This window comes from Columba livia, chromosome Z (genome assembly GCF_036013475.1).
Source record: "Columba livia isolate bColLiv1 breed racing homer chromosome Z, bColLiv1.pat.W.v2, whole genome shotgun sequence".
In the NCBI taxonomy this organism is placed as follows: Eukaryota; Metazoa; Chordata; class Aves; order Columbiformes; family Columbidae; genus Columba; species Columba livia.
Window position 1 is genome coordinate 81,321,747 of NC_088642.1, and position 17,367 is coordinate 81,339,113.

The 17,367-nt window shown below is 39.3% G+C and overlaps 1 protein-coding gene across 2 annotated transcripts; it reads right to left on the reverse strand.

Annotated features, from left to right (window-relative positions):
- Positions 1 to 3,169: 3,169 nt before the first annotated feature.
- CETN3 (centrin 3) lies at positions 3,170 to 14,555 on the reverse strand. Of its 2 annotated transcripts, XM_065046529.1 has the most exons (6): positions 14,369 to 14,555; positions 11,751 to 11,886; positions 9,876 to 9,990; positions 8,000 to 8,191; positions 6,933 to 7,016; positions 3,170 to 3,616 (listed from the first exon to the last, which is right to left on the reverse strand). In XM_065046529.1, exons 1-6 carry the CDS (start codon positions 14,383 to 14,385, stop codon positions 3,573 to 3,575), a joined length of 588 nt encoding a protein of 195 aa, XP_064902601.1. In that variant the 5' UTR covers positions 14,386 to 14,555; the 3' UTR covers positions 3,170 to 3,572. The 2 variants fall into 2 exon arrangements, with proteins under 2 accessions (XP_064902601.1, XP_064902602.1); XM_065046530.1 differs by lacking the exon at positions 6,933 to 7,016 and having other exon boundaries at positions 14,369 to 14,549.
- Between the last annotated feature and the right edge of the window lie 2,812 nt (positions 14,556 to 17,367).

Genomic DNA, 17,367 nt, shown 5'->3' on the forward strand with positions numbered 1-17,367 from the left:
ACTGTCTTGTCTTTCTATTCTTCTATTTCATGTAATATGCCACGTTCAGGTACTTCCAAGGAAAACCTCATTGGCATCTTCACATTTGGAAAAGCCTTGTAATACAAGTATCATGTCAAACGTCTGTTGAGGTGACAGGAGTTTTACAATGTCACTCACCTTCACTTGAACACGGTTCCCATTGATATCCGAGTGTTTCAGTCCCGACTTCACACAGTTCCCAAACTGCAGGAGCGCTCCAGCACACACACCTGCTCCAGTCCCAGAACTGCTGAGCGCTGCGAGTCGTGGAACTGCCGGTGTCCCCCCGGCACCCCACACCCAAGCCAGACCAAACAGCCCTACAGAAAAGCCCCTAGTAGTTTACCCTTCATCAACAAAAACAGGGGAACACTTTTGTCTGACTCTGGATACTCGCAGTATAGTAATGTAATGCTCCAGCAGTTCCTATTGTAAGTACAAGGGGATGCAATATGATAACACAAAATGTAAAAGGTCAGTATCAGATATAGGTGACCAATGTCCAATAAAATCATTAATGTTTTGGAACTCAATTCAGTATTTTTCTGGTTTTGCAACCAGTTCTAGGACACCTCTGTGGACATTTTCTTCTGATACCAAGATTGCCATCATAAATGTTTGGGTTTTTTTTCAAAACCAGCAATCTCACATCACTTAATGCATGTTTGTCTCTGCTCCTGCAGTCCTCCAACTCCGCTCTCTGCTTCCCTGCATGTTGTCAATACCACTCGCTGCCACTTTCCTGCTGGTTGTACCTTGCCACTCAGGGGGGACAAGAATCAATAACTTACATAGCGTAAATGTCAAAATTCAAGAGGTGTTACATTATTTTTCAGTGATATGCCAAGGTTCCTTGTTGCTACGGTAAGATACATTAAAATTGCAACTGCTGTTGGCTGGTGAATATCAAGAAAAGCCAACGAAAATCACAACACGCCTAGTACACAAAACAGCAAGAAGCTCACCAGTCAAACAGCACAAAACATGCCTGGTTTTGGAATGCAAAAGTCTCCCAAACAATGAAATTCAGAGAAAAAGGCAAACATGGAGACAAAGTGACTAAATACTATGTTGACGGTTTCTTCTTTTGTCTGTGCCACTCCCCCAGTCCGAGTAACCTTCAAGACCTCTCCAGCTGACTGCGCTGTGCTTAGGGAGCATTGCTCTATCGGTATTTGGCCCATAGCAAGTGCTGCCACATCTGCAAGAATAAACTAACATTTTTCAAGTACATTGCAAATGCTGAAAATAAGGCCTCAATCCAGAAGAGAGAAATAGCATCTTGCTGGAAGAGCTGCAAACAGTGACCTCTATCAAGAAATAATTACCAGCCACCTACAGAAGAACAGAATGTTAATATCCCTGTAAAAGGCAGTTGTTCAACAGCTGCAGCCGAGTATTAGAAAACTGGCACATTCAGAATAAAGCTATTATTCTTGGGGAAGAAATTTCTGATGACTACTAAGGGACCTTTTAAGTTCTCTATCACTTCCACTGTCTGCAGAAAATAAAAGTGTCTCTGAAATAGTTGACAGAAGAAATTCAAAGCCAGAGAATACTGAAGCGAGTAATACCCATAGTGTTCCTAGAAAACACTTGTTAAGAGCAGTTCACAGGCTCGGTTCCAAACACTGAATCTTTTCCCTTAAATATTCACCTCCCAAACAAATCTGCTAAGACTGCAAAATACTGGTTAAAAACTGAGTGGTTTTGTTGCACGTTTGGTAGGTTTCTTCCAAGTAAGTTTTAAATTTTAGGTGGGTGGTTTTTTGCTATTGGAATCTAAAACATTTTACTTGACCTAAAAGAAGTTTGCTGTATTTATTTCCAAGCAAGATTTTCTCTTGCATGGTAGAATGCTTTAACTCTTATTTTCCCCCTTTTCCAAATATTATACTGAAATGAATATAAAAGAAATAATGTCCATACTGTATATAGCAGAATTTTTGCCCCATAAGCACCAATCTTCATCCTGCAAATACTTCATTATGTTTACTTTTTGAGCAAGAACCTGAATATAAAATCTGCCTCTGATACAGCACAGAGGAAGTTTTACTCAAACCTGAAGACTGAGACACTAACCAAACATTAAGAAGATTGCAATTTCCTGGCTAATACCAATTACTCCTTCACTCCCGTAAACTTCATGTTAATTTTAACCTTCCCGTTTTTCCCCACTATATTTTCATTATTAATTTTGAAAATAATAAAAATGAAAGTATTTGAAAAGGAAGCATGTCCTTTCCTAGCATAAGATTTTGAGAAGAAGTCTCTCTAAACGAGAGTTATCCAGCATGTCAATCCCAGCTGATGGTTTGGTCAGTAATACGGAGCCACTGCTGGTTATTCTGAATTGCTCTAACTTTCTGCATGAATAGACTGGTATTGATGGCTTAATAGAGAGCAACGCAGTACTTCACAGATAAGAATGCTACAATATACACTCAAAAAATAATCGGAAAAATCTATTAACTTTGATGACCTTAACTTCTGCCTCCTATAACTTCCAAGCTCTGATTTTTTTTGTGCAGATCAAACCTGTTCATAACCCCAGGATTACAGTTAAAAAGCAGCTGCTTTTCTGACAGTAAAGATGAACACAGCATTAGCCAATATTTAAAGTTACATCTTTTGATACATAAGGAGAGCGAAATTTAAAAAGAAGAAATAATTACTAGTAGACAGGAAATTTGGAAGACAAACTAATGACGACGCGAAGACACCTGGCAAACTAGAAATACATCTAGTCTCTTCAACTACTTTAAAAGTTAATTCCCTATGATGCTTTTCTTCTAACTAGATAATGCAGAGAGAGGACATACTCATCATAAACAGCTGTCGTCTCCACAGCTATGAGATCTGTAGATACTAAAGAGAGTTGCTGGCTGACAAGTGGATGATTTAAGCACATTTTTGATAGTTTATCATCACGCATAGTTGCCTGCCCTCTGCTATCAGACAGGGGTAACACAGAGTTAATAAACTGCATCTTAGGAGATGTAAATGCTTGCTCATTTAAAGTTAACATTCATCTAGAACAGTGGAACTACAAACCTATAAATAAAAAAAAAAAAAAAAAAATCATTTTCCCCAAAGGATTTTATGTTATAGTCCAGTTCAGATTAAACTAAAAAATAAGACTTTCAAGTAGCAATAGTAAAGAACATTTTATTAAAATGGAAATTTGTCAAACCTTATGTATCAAAACTAAGGCCACAGCTAATGCTAACACAAAGTCAATCTCAAAAGGTTTTTATAATATGATGCAATCTAGAAAACCTATACAAAGCTATTTTACAAATGAGTACTCAAAACATTCGGAAATGCAGCATTACTTACTTGTTCCAAAATTGTATCAGTTATTCTAGTCATAATATTTAATGATACAAAACACTGAACTATCAGTGCATATAACCTGTCTCTACTTTGGTCCTGCAAGGAAATTAATTTTCTGCATCACTCCAGCTACAGAAAAGAATGGAAATACAAAACATGGTAATGGGAGCTGCCAATGATTACTCCCTTTTGTGTTGGGTTCATTTCTTCTGATGTTATATATCTCCAGTCATAATAGCAATGAACTCTTCTTGATTAACTGTAGAAAAAGAGAAAAATCATTAGACAAACAGTAAACATCCATAAGCCATAAAAGAAAATAACACATATCTGTATTATACTTTTTTACTTAGAGGTCTCCCAGTTAGTTTCTGTTGTGTCTGATCCACTACTAATCAGGCTTTACAAGTTTGGACTTTTTTGCTTCTAGAACAACAGATTTTGCACTTTCTTTTTTTTTCATATGAAAGGAAAATTCATAATGAAATCTAAATTATGTAGAATATTTAAGCCAGAATATAGCTCACTATAACAAGCTATCATTATCTCTCACCACTAAAGTAAACATATTCTAATACAACACGGAAACAAGCACTGAGAAAAGTATGCAAAAACACACCTATGCAAAAATCACTTTATTATTAGGATTTTTAAATATTTATGAAAATGTTAAAAATTATAGATAGATTTTGTTAAGTAAGTGCATCTCAAACAATGCTGCAGCTCCAGTGACAATCAAATTTGTTTTTTTTCTTAAAATCATGATTCAGACATTTATGTGCAATCTTCCCCACAGCCCAACCATCGTAGTCCTCTCTCTCAAATCTGTAACACTTGCCAAATACAAAATGAATTTTGAGCTCATTTACTAATGATTCCATAAATTAGCTAGAATTAAAATGGACTTTTCCCCATCTGCACTTTCTACATTCTTTAGTGATAATTAACAGATATTTTACACAACCAAACGTGAAGAAATTAAGTTATAATAATAAATTAATTAGCAGTCATTAATTATTTTCCTACACTTATACCTGAGCTATTGACCTTACTCATATGTTAATACAGAGCTACCGTAAAAGAGTTAACCAATGAAAATGTTCACTCTGCAACTAATTACTGTAGTGGGGAATGATTAGAATAAGTCTGTGACATGGAAAAGACCAGACACATATGAAGAATTCTCTCTGACAATTACCTGTCCCAGACAATGTGCCCACACTATTCCTAAACAAAGCACTGCAAAGCAAGAGCTACGTTCACAGCTAGAAGAAAATAAACCAAATTATACTATTTTAAAGAATAAAAAAATAAACCTACATCTGCTCTTCTGTGACACATTGAAAAAAAAAAAAAAAGAAGTAGATTTAGTATAGGACACTATACTCTGAAATATTGGTCCATCCTATAGCTATATAATGTACTACACATAAGCACTGCGTTGTCTGTATGACTTCAAAAAGCATTTCCACACTTCTATCAAGGTAACAACACAGTAAGAGCAAAAATACAAACATCCTCCCCAAAATATTCTCTGGTTTAAAACATCTGTGTTACATAACGCTGCAAAGTGGAAATACAGTATTATAACTACAAGCGAATTTGGTAACATTCACACAAACTGCAAAGAGATGCATAGTTACAATTGCCAGTAACGCAATTCATCCTAGTTAATCATCCTCAGACTTAGCATCTGTGCACAAATTAAGCACACTGAAATTAGAAGCAACCACAGTCTTTTTTAGGGTCAGATTTCCCTTAATTCTACAACATAAATGCCCAAAAAAGAATGAACTAGTATCACAAACTAATATGAAGAAAATATTGACTTGGACTCTGGAGACTTAAAGGACCATACTATTTCAGTGGAGGGTTTTTTTCCTAATTCTGTGCCAAAATCTGAGACCTAACACCGGACTGTGTTTTCTACAGATGCACCCACACAAGATGACAAAACCTGCATGAACTGAGAACACCAAGTTTCTAAAAATAGTCACGCTCCAAACCAATCCATTCCTAAGACCAGAAATATGAAAATAAGACTATTTACCATTTTACAGAAGACAGAAATATATATAAAATACTTTTTTTCTATAGAAATCTATACACAGCTCAGAGGTTTCACTGGAAACAAAAGGGTTCAAGTAGTCTCAGTATCATACAACAGACCTTAACTTAATATGAGCAAAACAATCTGTCAAATGTAAGAATAGTATTACACCACAAGTGGTATTATTCCTGTATTTGATGGATCAATTAAAAATGCCACAAACTAAGAGTTTCACTTTTCTTTTTGGCAGGAAAAGGAGAATTAGATTACAGCAAGATTTTACTACATGACCCAGATGTTTGAAGCTCAGTGGAACAGTGATTCACAGGATTATTTACTTTTTCAGAATGCATCTTAAAAAGCTAGAAACAGCACCAGTTTTCTTTGAAGAAAACATAGAGAACATTAAGGATAAACAGCACCATACACAAACATTATGCTGTCAGTCTTCCATATTTGATCTCATACTTGACTGCTCTAGAGGATGAATGGATACATAAATAAGACAAAATTGAGCCACCCACTCTTAGATTATCAACTTGAATTAAAAAATGTAGCGCTGACCGAAATTAATCGTGACTTGGGAACCTTCCTGAAAGGAGCTAATGGTCTACATTCAATTTGTAGTGACCAAATAGCCACATGACAGAAAACCTTCTGTGATTCTGACATCTCAGTTGGCAGCTCCAGGAGAGTGACAGACAACAAAATGTCATTGCAGATGACTTGTACTCTCACTCATCTCTAAAGCCACACCTTCAAAAAAAGTAAGATGAATCTGAAAATAAATTAAAGCTAGTAATGCAATGTCCCTACCAATCTTCCTTTTAAAAGCAAAACAAGTTGAAAATTAAAGTATCTACCTAGATTAGCAACCAATCTAAAAAACAGGCATGATTCCTTGCCTGCTATACAGCTAATAAAAAGGAAGTAAATGGGTGTCCTGTAGTCTACCGGAATTCACCGCTGCAATCCTGTTGTGTCACTGCACGGTTATGTGACTGTAAACAGGATTTTCAGTCTTCACTGGACTAACCGGCTTCAATTACCCTATAGGGAACACTGAGAAAAAAATGAGATGTATTTTCTCAGGATGCAACTCCAAGAAAATCTGATCAAGCAGTAAGATAGTGCAGGGATCTAGGCAGCAAGAAAAGTAACAGATAAAAAGCTAAGTGAATACTTTTCTCCTGGCTCAGCCCCCTTAAACATCTCACCTGTGGGATCTGATACTGACAGTACAAGAAACAGGTGGAAAGACACAGCTGGGAGCGTGGCAGAACATCGGAATTATGCAGTATGGATTTATTACGGAACCATGGCCTCAGATCATAGGAAGGTATCAGAAAACAACAGCTCCAAAAGGAAAGAAATAATACACTTTTCTCAACACTTCAGCAGTAACAGTGTCAACATTAACTCTCTCCTGGAAGTTGAATCACTGATTTTTCACTATCTTTGTCTCCAGGTATCCTATTTACAGCACTACAATGGAACAAAAGTCTTGCATTACCACGCCACTGACCATGTTTAAAATGTCCTGCTCTTCCTCTTGAAAGAAAAGGGGTTCTTTCAGCACGTAACTGTACTCCCAAGTGTGGAACAGCACCTATCTCAAGCAACAGAGAGAGGAGGAGTGTCTGTCACAAGGCTGACAACACTTCTTTTTTTTTTCCACTTGTAGTGAGAGTTTTGAGTCCAACAGGTGGCAGCTCATGAGCAGAAATACTATTGTAACTGGAAAAGCTGATGAACTGCTATTGAAATCTCAGACATGAGTCTGAAAGAAAAACTCAAAAGTAGGTTTTGATGACAATTGTATACATGTGTTTATATACATGGTCTCAAGTAAGCGGTCCCTGAAATTCATATACTAAGGTTTTTGGTGTAAACATATGGGAATTTGCAAATTAATGAAAAAAATCTTCAGCGCTCACAAAGGTTTAAGAAGCACAGTACCAAACTTGATTTGTTAATTCATTCTTTATCTAGCTAAGAAATCCCTTTGCAGCCCACTCTGTATAGACCTTGTCAGTTGCCATGAGCAATTTTTCACACTGTGTTCCTCAGCACTCTTAAGTTCATAAGTATGTTAAAGGTCTATCCAAGTTGATCCCACACAGACCATCAACATGATTTATTAACTTAACACTCCATACCTAACACACTGAAATCGCAACAGCAACATCACCACTTAAGAAATATTAACCGGGAAATCAAAGAGTTGTTCTCAGCACTTTAATCCTTTTACTGATCTAGAAGAAAAAAATAATGTAATGTAGATACATGGTATTTCCCACGCTCAATTACTTCCACCTTCAACTATATTTTCACCAATCTTTTAACAGATATTGGTTGAATAAGAGTTAGTGGTCAATCGACTTGAGAAATCAACTTGATTTTTAGACTCCAACATGTGTTTCCAGGACTCATAGCTGTCAAAAACAACTATTCCCATTATTTGTAATATAAATTAAGTTTGAGTTTAAAGTTATTTAGAAGGAAACCAAAGAGGATATCTTCATAAAAAAAACATTTAAAAAGTGGAGAAAACGAAGAACAGACTGTACGGGTTTTTGTGCTAACACGTACTTTCTCCATCTCCATCTTTATCAAATTCTTCAATCATAGCCCGCAGTTCTTCATCAGACATATTTTCACCCAATTCTCTAGCAACCCGGCGCAGGTTTCTCAGACTTATTTTACCAGAGTCATCATCATCAAACAATTTGAATGCCTTGAGTATTTCTTCTTGTGGGTCTCTGTCCAATATCCAGTCTGTCACTGTAAGAAGGATATGTAAGTTAGATTAAAAAACTCTAAAAAACGTAAACTCAGAATGACCTTAGCAAACTGAGGTGAAGAACAGAGACTTCTGATTTCACCTGTTCTTTCATTTCTATTTATTTCAATTCAGCATGCATATTTGGCTGTTACCTGACCTCTCTTTCCGATCTTTCTTTTCCCAAGCTGAGTTTCTTTTTGGGACAAACCTGTTGCAGTGGAAAACTACATGGAATTTAGACACGGTCAGGTTTTCAACACACTTTTCAATAGGAACTAAAAATGTACACATGCCTACTCTGCTTCAAACTTAACATTCAGAAAAACCATTAGCTCTGACAGACGCAGACGTGATTTTTTTTTTTATAAATTTCATATATTTTGATCAGGATGGAATTTTGACTCTGAGAGAACATAAAAATTAATAAGAAGTATTCACATGGAACCTGTCTTTTACATACAAAGCTACACAAACAAAAACAACAACAAAAAATCCCCTAAGCCCTAGGGTTACGAAAAGGGCACTGCTATGAACTGCAAAACGTTAATTCTGAAAGGATTCATTAGTCTTTATTATTCTTTTTATCACAACCATTTGTCAGTTTCTGTAACAGAAAAGACAAAATTGCCACATGAAATATTTTTCTAGTAATTATTTCAGACACTTCTGGAACCAGTCGTAAGTATCTTCACATCTTTGTACCTGCCAGTCTTGTATTACAGGGCTTGGTATTTATGACTTTCATCAAGTCATTAAAAGCACATCAACCTTGTTTCTGCATAAAGAACCACTTAGCATCTGCTACTGTCTGCAGCTGGAATGCCTGCCCTGGCTTAGCAAACTAGAAAGGCAAAAATTAGATGCAAGCTCTCACGAGCTCACTACAGAAATTAAGTTTATATATTTACATAAATCCCTCAGACTTATACTAAATTTGAATATTTTCATCTAAAACAACTACACTGCATGACAGTATTCCATAATTTGAAAACTTCTGCCTTTTGTGGCAAAAAGACAACCACAATGTCAGCTGAAGAACAATGAAACACAAAGGATCTAAATACTGCATGTTACATGATTGTACAAAATAAGACAAAATGTAATAGTATAAGCGTCAGATAGGCTATTCCTACATTTAAAACCATAAATAACTTCAAAATATGACACTGCTTAATAATTGCTTAGTTATATTCAGCAGCTCTTCACAATTAAAGCTCCTATAACCTATTTTGTCTAACTCCCTTATCTTTCTGATAGAAGTAATATCATGTTTAATTCTGTGTCAAGGTCATATTGCATCATAGCAGCTCTCAAATCCAATTCAAGATTAGGACAGGTTATATACCTTTCCAAATATATATTGCACTTTCTGGAAGAATTTTCCTAGCTTCCCACAGCACTTACTGACATTTTAGGTTAGCACTTACTCCTTCGTGTAAGTTTGAAAAATATTAGGACTGTGTATACTCTGTTTCCTTTTATATGTTGGCTGTCATTCTTCTCTACATTTCATACTGCATATTCAGAATACAAATATTTACATTCCTCCAATATTGGCTCTTATTAAGAAAAAATCTCCCAGTTCTATATCATAATAGTACCAGACAAATGAAAAATTACACAAGTATTGCTTCCAAGTTGTATAGGCTTATTTTCTCTAAAGGTACACAATCAAACACATACCAACTTCATTAAAATCTTCAAAGGTGATCTTGCCTGTTGCTTCTCGATCATAATCTTTAAGTATTTTCAGTACATCAGCTTTTTTCACATCAAAACCCAAGGCTCTCATTGCCACCTTTTGGAATAAAATGGAAGTGCAACCATATATGAAGATTAATATATGGATTTCACAATTTCTTTTTATTTTCAGTAATTACCTTCTTGACCAAGAGAGAAGGTGCATATCAGTGGTTCAGCAACAATAATAACACAATTTAAAAGAGGAAAAAAGCTTTGGGGACAAAAATCTCCTAAAATTACTATCAGCAAATGGAACATCAAGTTACAGTGAAAAAAAAACCCCTAGCCTTTGCATTTTCAAGCACTTTACAGACTGGACAAAATGCTTCCTAGGACAAGTATATTTATTTTCCTCACTTTTAAAAATGTTTCAAATACCGACCCTTTTTCAAAGATAAAACCGAAAATCATTCTACAAATTATTCTTCCTCAGTATTCACACTAAGTGTGTGTTCATGTGTTTATGAGTCCTCTTACAAGTGACTTCACTGCTTTTCCAGTGAACAATATAAACCAACCCATTTTTTATTTTTCCATTAGGTTAGCAGTGCTCATTTAGATTCCTGTTTCAACTGGAAATTTCTCAGCACACACTACCTTGACTTCCTTCAAACTGATGAAAATACGCTAACCCGCAAGTGGAAAACCAAAATGCTACTGGATGTAGCCATCCAAAAATCTATGCGATATGCTGACTTTGTAGAGAAGGAGATAGTTCTTCTGTTTATATATCTCTGTTTTTCCATAGTATTATCTTCAGGGCCACAATATTTAGTTAGACAGCTAAGAAACAGCTTTGTAAGTAAAAATGACAGCTGGGAATTCAAAGTGTACGGTAAATGGAAAAAGCACATTAACAGTCTCAAAACAGTTCCCGCTACTACCCTTCTCACTGTGGATTTCAGCAAAAATAAAATATCTCAACTCTGAAATAAAGATAAGGGAATTGCTATACCTAGAACATTCCTGTAACAGAAATTAAAGAAAAAATAAGACTTTTTTTTTTTTCCCTCCTAGAGTTAGTTGGTAGAGCCAGAATGTGGAGCCAGCAAGTTGGATAAGATATTCCTTCCCAAAAGAACCTCAGCCAATAAGTGACAGAAACACTTGCCTCTCCAAAGCCATTTTTTATTCTTGATGCAGTATAATCAGAATTAAAAATATCATTAAAGATTTAAAGAAGCTTTAGTAAACTTAGTCTGCTACTTCTAGAGACCTCCAGACAGGAGGACTTGCTAGGCAAGACTGTCACACTAACCTCCGTTTGCCAATAGCTATTGAGAAGAGAAGCCTTTGTTGGGAAGGACAACTGCTGAGCCTTACACACACACAGCAAATATTGTACCTCACTCCTACAATCCACAGGCTCCCTGCTGAAGAATGCAAGTGGGTAAACTCTGGCTTATCGTCAACATTTTTACAAGTTTCATTTATATCTCTTACCTACGTATGTGAAACCTGTGGATTTTCACGGGTTATGTAGTGCCTTTAAAAAGAACCAAACAGCTTTCCAAGAGCTTTTCCCACCTTGTCATCTGTCCAAACTAAACCCTGGGGAGTGTTCAGACCAGTGTTATCGCTACAATAATTCTGTTACCATGTCAAGTATATGGTGTGGGAAGAAAAGCTCGTTCTTACACCAATAAAGTATTTCCTGATTTTTTTTCCTTCCCCCAAATATCCTCCTTCCTTTAGTTCAGCAAGAGATTTTGAACATGGAGCATATTTAAAGACACAGCCAATATCTTAAAAACTCACTGAGAAACAGATACATATTATCTGCCACAAAATTGTTTAAATTGAAAAACTTTTTACCTTTAATTCATGATAATTTATTGCTCTATCTTTGTCTGTATCAAACAACTCGAAGGCATCTTTAATTTCTTGCTTCTGTTCTTCAGTCAGTTCTCTTCTTTTCTTCTTTTTAGTTTTGTCTACTGAAAGTTCATTCCTATGCAAGAAAAAAATAAATTAATTGTAATTCATGTCTACCAGGAAGATACCACTGCAGATAACATTTTCCACCCAGAAGAAACTCACCATAATTGCATAGATCACCACCTTCTCTATTCAGTCTTTTCCCAGTTTGACCTCCCAATTTAAAGTAACGCTTGAAACAGACAATTAATTCCCTCGTGAAAGCTGAACAACACAGCCACTCCCCCACCCAAAACAAAATCAGTACAGGAGTTTTGATTAACAAATAACAACAACAAGAGAGGATAAAAATAATACCAGTTAAAAAGAATATTTGAGGTTATGTACTATAAGAGATTAGCAGTTGAAATTATGTGACTCTTGAAAACACTTTATTTCTAAACTGAAGCTTAGAAGAAAGCAGTTTCAGACAGACAGGCTGCTGGAGGCTTAACCAGGCCAGACAACTGGGTTGTCCAGCTACTAAAGTGGGTATTAGGTGCCACCAATCGGCTTTGTTGCCCACAAAGATAAATGGCATTTATGGATTTTTAAAAATCCTTTAAATCACACATACACACACACACACACACAGTTCTAAAACCTTTTTTCTTCACAAAAGAGATAAGCCATGCCAAATCAACAATTCTGGCTAAAAGATAGCCCTGTCTTCCTTGGCTAGTCTAGAAATAAGATAAAATTTTCAGATGACAGAAAATACACGATGCATATATTGGAAGCAGCTGAAAAAAAAAAAAATGTAAAGAATGGCACTGATAAAAGATATTCACACCAAGCTAGTAAAGGGTTTTGCTGTAACAGTGCTTTATTCACCTCAATGAGACTGACTGCTGTATCCACAGTAATTGCCTGGTCCATTTCAGAGCAAGAACTCTTAAAAAGATACATTTCAGATTAACAGGTGATATCAACTAAAACTGTTAGAGTATTCAAGCTACATTCTTGGAAGAAGCAGCATATTGTCACTGTGACAAGTGTGCCTAATTCCCGTGGTAAATCCCCTCCATTCTGTGATCATGAGGCCACATCAGACGTATCAGGGTGTCCACAACTGGACTCAGAACAAGAGAAAAGCACAGAACCCTGTCTAGAGGGTTATTACACAGAAGACAGCGACAGGTTCCCCTCAGAGGAACACAGGGAAAGAACAAGCAACAGCATCTACAAAATGCAAGAAGAGAAACTGCAGCTGGATCTCAGGGGAAACAATTTCCCAGTGCCAAGTGTTTATGTGCTGGACCAGTTGCACTGGGACACTATGGGGTCTCCACGATCAGAAATTTTTTGAATTCAATTGAAAAAGGTTCCCAGCAACCCTATTCAGTTTAGAGTAGGACCTGCTCTCAGCAGAAAGCTGGACTAGATGACTTCCAGAAGCCATTTCTAACCTAAATCATTGTATAAACTTATGCTCTCAGAAAAGTTTTTTTGTAACACTCATTTGTTTATTTGCACCAGGCACAAAATACATGCTGTGCCACCTACAGTAAAATGCATAAAAATTACTGATGAGTGAAAAGAAAACTGCATTTCAAATATATTTATTTTCCAAACTTCCTGGAATGAGGTTTTTATTATTCTCCTTTGTTAAGGATTTGATAATTTTAATCAAAGGCAAAGATTGAACACACAGCTGAGATTTAGCTTTCAACAACCACTGAAGCTACACCATGAAGAATTCCAAATATAGGCAAGAAAAGCACAAGCTGCACAGGCTGGAACTGCCTCAGACTGCAATATCCTCCAAGAGATAAGTCCTTAGCAGAGCAATTGAGACAGCGTAATTTCACCCTGCCTTCAGGTTACTACAGCTTTTGGAAGGACTAAAATAACTCTGAGCTGGCGACTTAATTAGGACTGGGAGAGCGGCTCAGATCCAGAGAGCCCACATTTTGTGAGCTGCGATGACAAAATCCATTTGTAAGTCTGAAAGCAGATTAAGGCTGAACTCTCCTGGGAGAAGGATCCAGCTACTCAATTGTTAGTTTAGTGCTTAGCATAAAATATTTTCTTTCAAAAGACACAGTAGTACCTAAATGGAAGTAGCTTTGTGCCACCTCTACAACCACCTTTAGCATATGAAGAGTGAAGTTCTCAGATTTGAAAATTAAGGACCGCATATGCCGTGTATGTGTATTAATTATACATGAAGGATTTGCCAGGTATAGAATTCATAAGCTGGGACGCTTTGCACAACAGCTACCAGAACCAGCAAAAAGAAAATAAACAAAAAATAAACAAAACACAAAAGCTTAATATAACACCTATTAAAAGGCTTTTTGGACGTTCATTCCTATCACGACCCACAGGCGAATGCCTGATCCGCCCCCCAATTCCCCAAAGGATCAGACAGAAGCAGCTGGAGGCTGCCGATGACCTTCCCCTCACCCCGCGTTCCGCCATTTCCCCCGCCGGCCCCCTGAGGGGACAGCGAGGCCCTGAGGGCCTGCCCGCGCTCCAGGGGACGAAGGAAGAACCGCCCGCCTCATACCGACCTCAAGGCCACGCTCATGATGCTGATGCTGATGCTGCTGCTGCTGCTGCTGCTGCTGCCGCCGCCGCCCCCGAGCCGGGCCGCAGCGGGCCGGGCAGCACCGCGCCGAACCGCAGACCCCGCCGCTCGGCCCCGCCGCGCTCCCTTCCCCTTGGAAACGCGACGCCGGCACCCGCCAACCGGCCCCTGCCTCGCCACACCTCCGCCATCCGATTGGGCGCTGGGAGAGATCGTCCCGCCTCCCCGAGCACAGAGCGCTTGTTTATTGGCTGAATAGCTGCCACTCAAGAGAGAGGGCGTGTCCTCACGTGGGGGCGTGGTTTCGGCGTGAGGTGCCGTTACCCACAATGCTGCGCGGCGCCTGTAGCCTGAGGCGGTGATGGCAGGCAGGAGGCGTCGGGAGTTGCGGTTTCGTTCGTCTCTTTTCGCCTCTGAGCGCGGCTGGCGGGCTCCCAGGGGCACTTCGGAGCCGGTGTGTCGCCTGCGCTCGCGCCTCTCTAGCCTGCGTGCGCTGGGCTGTGGCACAAAAGCTCACAGAATCGCAGAATGTCAGGGATTGGAAGGGCCCTGGAAAGCTCATCCAGTGCAATCCCCCCATGGAGCAGGAACACCCAGATGAGGTTACACAGGAAGGTGTCCAGGCGGGTTGGAATGTCTGCACAGAAGGAGACTGCACAACCTCCCTGGGCAGCCTGGGCCAGGCTCTGCCACCCTCACCATGAAGAAGTTTCTTCTCATATTTAAGTGGAATCTCCTATGTTCCGGTTTGAACCCATTACCCCTTGTCCTGTCACGGGTTGTCACCACAAGAGCCTGGCTCCATCCTCCTGACACTCCCCCTTTCCATATTGATCCCCATTAGTGAGGTCACCCCTCAGTGTCCTCTTGTCCAGCTCCAGAGCCCCAGCTCCCTCAGCCTTTCCTCACACGGGAGATGCTCCACTCCCTTCAGCATCTTGGTGGCTGCGCTGGACTCTCTCCAGCAGTTCCCTGTCCTGCTGCAACTGAGGGGCCACAACTGGACACAATATTCCAGATGTGGTCTCCCCAGGGCAGAGCAGAGGGGCAGGAGAACCTCTCTGACCTACTGACCACCCCCTTCTAACCCACCCCAGGTACCATTGGCCTTCCTGGCCACAAGGGCCCAGTGCTGGCTCATGGTCACCCTGCTGTCCCCAGGAACCCCAGGTCCCTTTCCCTACACTGCTCTCCAACAGGTCATTCCCCAACTTATACTGGAACCTGGGGTTGTTCCTGCCCAGATTCAAGACTCTACACTTTCCCTTGTTCTATTTCATTAAATTTTTCCCCGCCCAACTCTCCAGCCTGTCCAGGTCTCTGATGGCAGCACAGCTTCCAGTGTCACCACTCCTCCCAGCTTGGTGTCATCAGCAAACTTGCTGGCAGTCACTCTATTCCATCATCCAAGTTGTTGATGAATATATTAAATAGTACTGGTCGCAGTACTGACCCTTGAGGCACGCAGAAACGTGAGGGGAGCCATTATACTGTAAGGAGCCACTGAAGAAAGAATGTTGTTTTTACGAAACTGGGGACCTGGCACCTGACCCCAGTAGGGGAGCAAGGACTGAGAGACATCAGACTATGTATTCTTAATGAAAACCAAAATCTATTTGAACTCATCCCAGAATGCATACTGATTACTGTATTTAAAAATTAAGCGAGGGGGGAGGGTAACCAAAGAGGAATCCTTATTTTAAATAAATCAATAAGGCAAGAGGGTTGTTAGAATTAAATTAATTAGATCGGTAAACTGAGGCAGGCATTGGGTAGTCTGTAAACCCTGCAGTACTAACCAGTGGGGAGAAGGGGAGGGAATTTGTGGCCAGGATTTGGCGGGGATATCATCGGGGGCTTTTTGCCCTATCCCATGTCCCTGCCTTCAGGGATAACACCTGGTCCTGCAAAATCCTTAATAAAATACGCTTTGCTGAGAGATCTTGCTTGGGCCTGTTATAGTGGCAAGATGATAGTTTCCTACAATACATAAGCACGTTCTTGGTAAATACAGATACACACAGGCATAATAGAGTATATGGGAACATTTTTATGAAGCCTTTCTGATCGTGTATTGAGTTTACCCTCCTAAAAATTTCAGGGGGAAGCAGTGTATATCACCTGAAAATGGAGGACCTGCCTATATAATCGCGGTTCCAATTGCCATGGATATTTCTGTGCTTTGCAAGCCAGTGAATGAACCAACATTGTGTATTGTGTGGGTGGTGAAAATACTCATTTTGCTGGCGGAAAAAGTGCTGCCTTGGTGTTGTGATCTGTGACATGACAGATGCCCCTTGTGCCTGGTGATTCGGGGTGCGCTGAGCAGGCAGGGCTGTTTTATAATGAGTGCTTAAACAGTACAGTCCAGCCTTACTAGCTGGAGGATATGGATGTTTAAATTTTTCCTGATACTTTACTGAGTAGCCTGGGTAAACTCACTGAAAAACTTGGGCAGTGAAAAATACTTTCAGGCCTTTCAGACCAGCTTCCCTGGGGACTCACAGCATGTCTTGAAGGTGTCTGGCATCTGCAGACACCTAGTTTTCCAGTAATTAATTGGTAGCAGCTTGACCCCCAGTACACACTGTTGGATCTGAAGAGCTGGATTCAGTAGGTGTGGTCAAGACACATTTTTCCAGAATAAAGTCAAGCAGAGATGAGTCTTGTTTGGCTCTCCATATTGTCTCTGGTCTGCATATCAAGTAGGCAGAGGCACTGTAAGAAGTTTGTAGCTGACCTCTCTTAACAGATGCTAGCTTTGTAAATAAAAGCATAAACCACTGGTAGGTTTGATCCTCACTGTGTGCTGTAGTGAGATTTTTGGTTAGAGGTTTTTCATTTAACTCCTTGCTGTTTGGATATGTTTGCAAATAGATGCATTCATCTGAGCAACAGTGTGAATGCTTTCAAATCTTTTTTTTCACCAGTTTGAGGTGAGGAGTTGAGTGCGGGTCCACAATATGTATCTTAGTGCCAGTA

Excerpts from the sequence above, each read along its gene's own strand:
- CETN3 (XM_065046529.1), bottom strand. Across the intron at positions 7,017-7,999 it reads TAAAGATGGAGATGGAGAAA|GTGCTGTTCCACACTTGGGA; the intron begins GTACGTGTTAGC and ends TGCTTGAGATAG. Across the intron at positions 3,617-6,932 it reads AGCAGGACATTTTAAACATG|TTAATCAAGAAGAGTTCATT; the intron begins GTCAGTGGCGTG and ends CTTTTTCTACAG.